Below are 8,798 nucleotides of genomic sequence, written 5' to 3' on the forward strand. Positions count from 1 at the left end.
AGAGGAGAGGAGGAAACTGGGAGGGAAGAGGAGAGGAGGAAACTGAGAGGGAAGAGGAGAGTGGGAAACTGGGAGGGAAGAGGAGAGGAGGAAACTGAGAGGGAAGAGGAGAGGAGGAAACTGAGAGGGAAGAGGAGAGTGGGAAACTGGGAGGGAAGAGGAGAGGAGGAAACTGAGAGGGAAGAGGAGAGGAACAAAATGGGAGGGAAATGTAAAGAGGAGGAGGTTTGCGGTCATCTTATTTCTCAACAAAAGGACAGGATGAGTAATTCGGTTGTTTTTTAGCAGCTCTGCTATTAATAATCATTGAGCATTGTCTTTACTATATTTTACAAAAAATCTTGGATGCTCTTGTCTTTTTTCATGGAAGACGCCCTCTCGAGGGAGAACCCTTAAGGACAATGAAAATACCAGAGAAAACTACAGTGCTTGTCTAAGTCAATAGAAGGGGACTCAAAGATGTTGTTTGGGGAGTGATGGAATCTGAAAAGATGTGTGCCCATCACATGATAAGAGGGAGGGAGCAGCAGCTGATATGTTCTGTGGTTCTCAGCATCTCGATCAGAGAATTGGAGGCTGGGCCCAGCTTTAGGTGGACCCTCCTCCCGGCTCCGGCTCCGTGGAGGGCTAGGAAAGGTCACAGGCAAGAGTGGCAGAGCAGACTTAATAAGAGAATGACACAGTGGATGAATGAGTGATCAGAATGGGCATGGATGACATTCTCCATGTCTGGAGTTCCCACCTTGTAGCAGCAAGCACCCCAAGCTTCCTCAGGGTTACTGCCACCACAGGTTCTTGGATCTGCTTTGTTAAAGGAAAGCAACTCAAAATGGGTTAACAAGCTTACTTTAATCAGTCAAATATGTATCCTTTACCTAGTTCTGGGGAAAGAGGTCAGCACCCCGAACTTCAAAATATACAGACAGAATTATCAAGACAGAAATAGATCAAGTAGACAGATTTCCAAACTGTCCAACCATTACATCCATACCAAATCAACATCTGGGTTTTTCAAAGCCGGTGGGGCTCTGGACAGCGGCTTCCCAGAAACCATATCAAATCACAGAACACTTCTCAAAGTGAGCCCCAAAACAAAGCCTTACATCAGGGCTTATATAGCCTTCTCCTGGTTCAGAGAATGTAACAACCTTATTGACTCACTGGCCAATCAAGAAGTATCTACTGAAAAACAAGCCTCCCACCCCAGGCTCCAGGTGCACATTAGCCTAGGGGCAGGGAAGATCTTACAAATTTACATTCCCATTACACACCTACATAAGGGAGATGAAGTATAGGAGCTTTGGTTTGAAGGGTGAGAATTTAAATTGGTAGTTAAAAGAATGTTTCAGGGTTATCTTGGATATAAAATTACCTGGGAAAGGCTTGGAAGAGGGGATAGGGTGAGTGCTGGCCTCAGAATTGTGAAAATCTGGGTTCATATCCTGCCTCTGATCCACACTGCAGAGATGTGTGTGATGTTAGGCGAGTCACTTAACCCTTACTCTTTTCTGCTCACTGGTTAGGCCTGGGAGCTTGGAATACTCCTTGCTTTCCATCCATTTCCAGAATGTGTTCAAGAATTATGGAACTCCTTTATCCAACCATAATCTGTTGGCTCTTCATCCTCCCTGTGCCTTTCCTTCCACACTATGACCTCCAATCCTTTGACCCCCTCCCTTCTCTGTCTGGCCGTCTTTCCCGCCCCAGCTACTCTCTCCTCCTCTCTCCATCTTGACCTTCAGTGAAACAATTCAGTTCCACCTTGTCCTCCTCTCTCTTTAATCCTAATCCTTTTATTGTATCCCAGATTACACCCAGCCAAACCTTGCCTTGGCTCATACCCACCATTTCTTGGTTTTGCTCCTGCGCATTTGCTGCTGAATGAAGGTGAAGAAAATCATACAGATTGTAACTGGGCCCCCTACAGATTTAAGCTACACAGCCTCATCTGGGTCCTCACTGCTACTAGGCAATCCTGCGCTATCTCCCTCCTTTCACTGTCCCCCTCCCCACAGCAGCTCTTCCAGACCTTTTCATCCCTCCTCAAACTTCCTTTAACTCCCTGTGTGCATCCTTCCCCGACCCTCCCAGTTGAGAACGTTGTCTCATATTTTGTAGGAAAACTTGAGACCATTCTCTGTGAGCTCCCTCATCTCCTATAACTCAGTCCTTCTGCTATTCTCTCCTCCTCATGCCTACCTCACATGAGGAGTAGCCTTGCTCCTTACCAAGGCTCCCCCTTTACTTGTTCAAGTGATCCATCAGATAACCCCCTCTGTCATTCCCATTCCCTCACTTATTTTCAGTCCCTCTCTGTCTACAGGATCATCCCCTGCTGCCTACAAACATGTCCATGTCTCCCCCCCTTCTGACACCCCCCCCCCCCCATCCTTCCATCCCAATCAGCAGTATTCACAAACCAATGAGATCACAGGGCTGGTACAAAAGAAATTACTTGGATGGTTCCTGTCTTCCTAGCTCCTTCATTCTTTGGACTGGTGATTCTCAGTTTTCTCCCCAGGGGCTCCCAAATGACCTTTCTGAACAGGAGGTAGGAATAGGGAGCTGACCTGTCATTGCATTAATAAATGACACTCCCTATCACAGTGGCCCTTCCCTGCAGGTAGTCTTAGAGTCTCTTGGAGTGCTGAGTGGTGAAGGGGGCATGTATTAGGCAGTATTCAAGGCTTACTGACTCTGAGGTCCCCTCTCTGTCTATCATAACACACCACCTCTTTTTAGAAAAGGCAGGAAAAAGATCCTATTTTAAAATAGCAAGTATCTCATAGTCTAGCCCTTAGCTAAGCTGCAGTCTCAAGGATAAATATTCTGTAGAGGACAAAGTCCGGATTTCCCCCCACTTTTTAGTCCCTTCCAAAATACTCTCTTGTTCGAAAGGTTGTATAGCAGGCAAGATGGCATCCGCTTCTCTGGCAGAGCTGGGAATCAGACTCCTCCTCTGTCTACATACATATGATCAGCTTTCACTCCCAATTACTCTTGTTAGTGAGAATAAGGTCATATTCTTTGGAAACATTTAGCTCTTCAGTAAAATGACTCTAGTTTTTGTTTTTAAATCAGCCCACAGTCAGTATGGATTTCTTAAGCCTTAAGTGAGCACCAGGCCCTGGGGTACAAAGAGAGCATCGGTAGCACGCCCTTTATTCTGTCAAAGGGAGTCGTTTTAAAGCCTCATGTACTGCTGCTGGTCTCTGGTCAAAGCCCTAGTTTCATATAGTAGTGAAATACTCTTATCTTTAAATTTAGGCTTTGCTGGTTCTTCATCAGTTGGATAGCATTGACTTATGGAATCCAGATTCACCTATAGAAACATTCTGGGAGATTAGGTATGTCCGTTTTCATTTTTATTAACTTTATTATAGCCTTTTAAAATTCCAGCTCTGTAGAGTCCTACGTAGATGAGCATGAAACTCATGTGCCCATGTCTGGAGGTCTTCAGGTAGAACATACATCATATATGTATCACGCCTACCTCGCTAGCATGTTTCAGGTTCAAATCTTGAAACTCTTGTTGTTTTCAAAAGTATCCTCGTGTAACAACAGTCTTGGACAAATGAAGAGGTCATATCGAAGGCTTTTCAATTTATTAACTTAAGGTTTCTGAGAAGGCACATTATACAGATGATAACCCATATAGTAGGAAATCGATGATATTATTTAAATGGGACATGAAGACAAGATACTGTAGCTAAATCTGAGGGATAAGGCAGTGTATTCAAGTATAACCCACAGATCAGGCCTTACGGGATGACTTACCTTATAAATGGATGAATTGGAAAGATACATAGACTGTTTCTGGGAATGAAATCCACTTAGAGTTCTTTAAAATGAAGAATGGAAGTGAGGTTCATTGATGGGGGAAAAAATTTTAAGTTATAACGTATAAGACACAGTCATTACTATTTGATTGGTACCTTGTTAAATTTTTCTACAAAAATAATCAAAATCATTAAAAATTAGGTTATAGGAAAATTCTGTTATTCAATATTCATTTTGTCTGTATTAGAGGATTACTCTGCTACTGCTGATCAACTTCATTTTGTTTCAGCTCACAAATGCTTTTTTATATCTGTAAAAAGCTAACTACTCATCAGATGCTTAGCAGTACAGAAATTCTCAAATGGTTGCGGGAAATTTTGATCTGTAGGAACAAATATCTTCTTAAAAATAAGGTAAGTTGCATTTGGGAGAAAAAAATGCCTAAAATTTCAAGGGAATTGATGAAAAAATCAGTAGCAGTAAAGGTGGGGAAGAGAAGTTATAGGTCTCAGACTATACTAAAAGGCTGTAATAATGAAGAAGTCAAATTAAACGGTTGGAACAGACTGGGTGAAGAAGAATAAAGTAAGGTGAGAACATAAGATACTTGGGGAAGACCCCCCTCCTTTGACAAGACCTCCAGGGGGTGCTGGAAAGCAGGCTGTCTAAAGTCAGGTCTTGTCAGGCGTTCTTAACCTTCTTTCTGTCATGGCACACTTCAGTGAAGTCTGGAGCCCTTCTCAGATTCAGGTTTTAAAATGTAAAGCATAAAATACCAAAGATTTCAAAGGAAACCAATTCTTTTGAAATAGCTATTAAAAACATTAAGAAAAAAATTGCCAGATACCATGTGAAGAGCCCCTGGTCTGGAGTGAGAGTCCTAACCAAAGGACATAGGAGTGAGCATGAAGCCGATCATTTAGGCTGCCAGGATTGGAAGAGGAGCTGTGGATTGGGAAAACATGCTTAAATCAGTTATCTTTGGTCAAGGGCTATTAGCTGAGGTTAGGCAGCTAACATCAGTGTGTAAGGCCCAGAGCCACTTCTAGAAGGGAGAAGCCACAGCACATGAACAAATACTTTATGAGAAATTCCTTCAGATCTGTAATCAGAGATTTTTCTCTCAAGTTTTACTGCCTACCTAGTGCATTGGCAAAGATGGTGGAAAATAAGAATGATGAGTGTTGGAGGGCTCATGCAAGGATAGACATGCAATGTTGTTGAAATGTGAAATAAAAACACAAGAATACAGAAACACGCAACAGGAGAGCTTTGTTATTGTCGTGTGAAAAAAGATGTCTGTAACAAGTTTACAGTTTCATATACAGTCGTCTTTTTTTGGTCTTTGTGAATTAAATCTTCATTTTTATCAATACTTAAGTTCATCATTTTGAAAAGTAAAGATAGCACACCAATACACCATTAAAGCTTTGAGTTTGTGTCTACTAGAAGGCAGTTTGGAACTATACCTAGGAAATACCCAGAATGTTCCAACCTTTTTGTTTCAGATCAGATGCTTAGAACTATAGAAAGGGGTGTGTGTGTGTGTGTGTGTGTGTGTGTGTGTGTGTGTGTAAATACACACTGCAAGGCATGTATATGTATATGTATGCCTAAGAAGAACAAAAATAGAAAGATCCCATATATGCCAAATTTTTTGTAGTAGTGAAGAACTGGAAACAAAGTAGATAGCCAGCATTTGGAGAAAGGCTAGAGAAAGTGAGGTTCTTGAATGTACTAGAGTGTGGCTGTGCTGTGAGAAATAGTCATCATGAAGCGCCCCCCCCGCCCTGGAAGCTTGGGAAGACATGACTTGATGTAGTGTGAAGTAGGCTGAACCAAGAAAACCTGAATACACAGTGACTACCCCAGTGAGAATGGAAAGGATAAAAAGGAATGAAACTGAACACTGCTGTGTAATTATAATTGTTATTATATTATAATAGTGTAATTATGTTGACCAAGTTTGGTCCAAAGAAAAGATGGGAAAATATACTTTTCTTCCCTTCATTGGAGAGATGGGAGACTGGAACATTGCATATATTGTCACATTTAATTGATGGATTAATTTGACAGAAATACTTTTAAAAATTTTTTCTTTTTTATTTGATACAAAGGATGACTCTGGGTAGAGAGGGATATATTTATAAATAAAGTTGATGTAAAAATAACATTAAAAGTTTAAAAAAAGGTAAGTCAACGCAGGTTTAAACAGGGGTAACAATCTTTACGTTTTCTAGTTCTATTAAGGAAGGTTTAAAAAAAAAATCTCAGCATTGCATAATTTTTGATGGCCTTCTTTTCCTAGGTTGTGAGTCATAAAGCTGCATAATTATCCCACAAATTTAGGTCCTAGACCAGGGGTGGGGAACCTGGGGCCCTGAGTCTACATGTGGCCTTCTAGGTTCTCAAGTATGGCCCTTTGAATCCAAACTTCTCAGAACAAATCCCCTTTATAAAAGGATTTGTTCTATAAAACTTAGACTCAGTCAGAAGGCCATACCCAAGGACCTAGAAGGTCACATGTGGCCTCGGGGCTGCAGGTTCCCCTCCCCTGTCCTAGACAAATATTCCAGTCATCCAATAAAAGAAAAGCCAGTGGGAGAGGGAGGGGAAACCGGTGTGTTGTATAAAATATTGGTTTACAATCTCAGGGCGAGACTGCAAATTCGGGTCACTGAAGAGCTAAATAACATCTCAAAACACCTAAAAAAGTGTAAAGCTCATGTTTTATGGCGGCCTAAGAAGATCACGTCTAACAGGGCCCTTATCAGGTGACTCACACTCACAAAGCTCAGGATTCTCCCGCCAGGCCTAGGAGCGAGGGAATTGGGTTCCTGCTGCAGCCCAGGCTGTGTCACGGCCTGCTGCTGCTTTTCAAGTTACCAGGAACAAAAGGAGGTTTCATAGTTTCAGATGAAATTGCATTGACAATACTGTATGCCTTAGTGACAATGTTAAGTTTAATGGTGACCTTACTGCATCATGTTCTCTTTCTGTTAGCCTCCAGCCATATTGATACCTAGGCTGTACGGTGTGGCAGCTGTCCATCCTCTTTTAGGCCCTCCTGGGGGAGAATTCTCATGTCACTCAGATGTCTTCCTTTGCCATTTCTTCCTCTGTCCCCATCTTGCATGCAGAGGTGGCCCTTGGCCAGGCCGAGGCCAAGCCCTTTCCGTGCACCCTCTATTCCATCCAGCTGGTTCCCCAGATTGTCCCCTCTCTAATCCCTACTCTCTGACTAATCTTTAATCTCTCCCTGGTTTCTTGATGATTCCCTTTTCCTTTCTAACACACCCATCCTCTAAAACCCTTACTTATTCTCCACATCTCTGCTAGCTGTCATCTATCCTCTCTTTCCTTTCTGAGCTCTTCCAAAGCGTAATTTACAGTAGCTGCTTCCACTTTCTCATTTGGCTTCTAAACCCTCTGCAATCTGGCTTCCAACTTCAGATTCCAGAGTTACCAGTGATTTCTTAATAACCATATCTAATGTTTTATTTTTCCTCAGTGCCGGTCTTGACCTCTCTGCAGCCTCTGACATGGTTAACCACTCTCTTCTCCTGGTTCCACTTCTTTCTGGACTTTGACTTGCGTATCTGTCTGACAGCTTCTTGTCGGTTTTTTTGAGTCGATCTTCCTCCATGTCCTACCTACTCACTTTGGGTGTTCTCCAAGGCTCTGTCTTGGGCCACCTTCCCCTCTTCCTTCACACTGTCTCTCTTTGTGGTTTCATCCACTCTCATAGGTTCAATTATATCCAGTCCTAATGTCTCTCTTGGATTCTAGCCCCACGTTGCCAGCTGCCTTTTGGACTTCCCAGACTGAATATCACTAGGCATCTCAGTCCCACTCTATGCAAAATAACTCATTCTTTTCCCCATGCCTTCCTCTCTCCCCTGCTTTCCTGTTGCTGTCATGGGTACCACCATTCTAGTCCTCCATGTTCACACCTTTAGTAGAATGCTTGACTCTTCACAGGCACTCACACACTTATCCAATCTGTTACCAGCTCTTGTCCTTTCTACCTTTATCACATCCCCTTCTTTCCGTCCACACGGCCCTGTGCCGGCCCTCGTCATCTCACCCCCAGAGCCTTACAACAACCTTCTGTTAGGTTTCTTTACTTTAGATTTCCCCCCGCTCCAGTCTACTATACTCCACTGCCAGAGGGATTTTTCTAAGGCAGAGGCCTGACCCTATCTCCCCTGACCCTTTCCCTCTCTTTCCATCCCACATGTCTTATACGTTCACACCACATATCTTACACATACACACCACACACTCACATCACACACAGACATCACTCACACACACACATAAACTAACTCCCTTTGTCTCTCCCCCTCTCCCTCTCCTTCCTCTCACCCCAGTATTATCTCCAGGACCAAATATAAAATCCAGTTTATAGCTAGCTGATTGACAAAAGTTGGAATAATCTATGTTAGCGGGAGTGTGAAAAGATGAACTCATTACTGTACTGTTGGTGGAGCTTTCTGGAAAAGTTTGGGATTATGCTAGGAAATCACCTGAAATGTCCATGCTCTTTGACCCAGGATGCCAGCTGTTACGCATATATGTCAAATAGTTCAAGAAAGACTTGAAAGACTCCCATGTATGTCAGGGGAAAAAGCACACACACTCACACTCACACTCTCACACGGCATTTTTTGTAGTGATAAAACTAGAAATAAAGAAATGCTCATCTGTTGGGAATGGCTGAACAAATTATGATACGTGAATGTAATCAAATGGGATATAATGACAATAGGCAATGTCCAGTATACATTCAGAATGTTTATAGTCGCGTTTTTTGTAATAGCAAGGAATTGGAAAAAGAGTAGATGCCAATGACTTGGGGGGCGGCTAAAACAATGGTAGAGGATATGCTGGAATATTACTTGTGCTCCAAACAGCAGTGATAGAGAGTACAAGTCCATGCATCCTGATGAAGAACAGAGAACCAGAAAAGCAATGTGCCCAGGGGCTGTGTCCTTGCAATGTGCCCAGGGGCTGTG

The 8,798-nt window shown here is 42.7% G+C and overlaps 1 protein-coding gene across 11 annotated transcripts in view; it reads left to right on the forward strand.

Moving 5' to 3' along the window:
• Positions 1-8,798, forward strand: part of NF1 (neurofibromin 1) — a 252,402-nt gene that overhangs the window by 100,349 nt on the left and 143,255 nt on the right. For all 11 annotated transcript variants that reach the window (XM_069089859.1, XM_069089863.1, XM_069089862.1 and 8 more), the window contains exons 15-16: positions 3,268-3,347; positions 4,070-4,193. In XM_069089859.1, coding sequence (XP_068945960.1) covers positions 3,268-3,347; positions 4,070-4,193 — 204 coding nt within the window. The remainder of the gene's footprint in view (positions 1-3,267; positions 3,348-4,069; positions 4,194-8,798) is intronic.

Source organism: Petaurus breviceps, unplaced genomic scaffold, assembly GCF_028583685.1.
Source record: "Petaurus breviceps papuanus isolate PSGF00001 unplaced genomic scaffold, PetGlider_PUasm1.0 186, whole genome shotgun sequence".
In the NCBI taxonomy this organism is placed as follows: domain Eukaryota; kingdom Metazoa; phylum Chordata; class Mammalia; order Diprotodontia; family Petauridae; genus Petaurus; species Petaurus breviceps.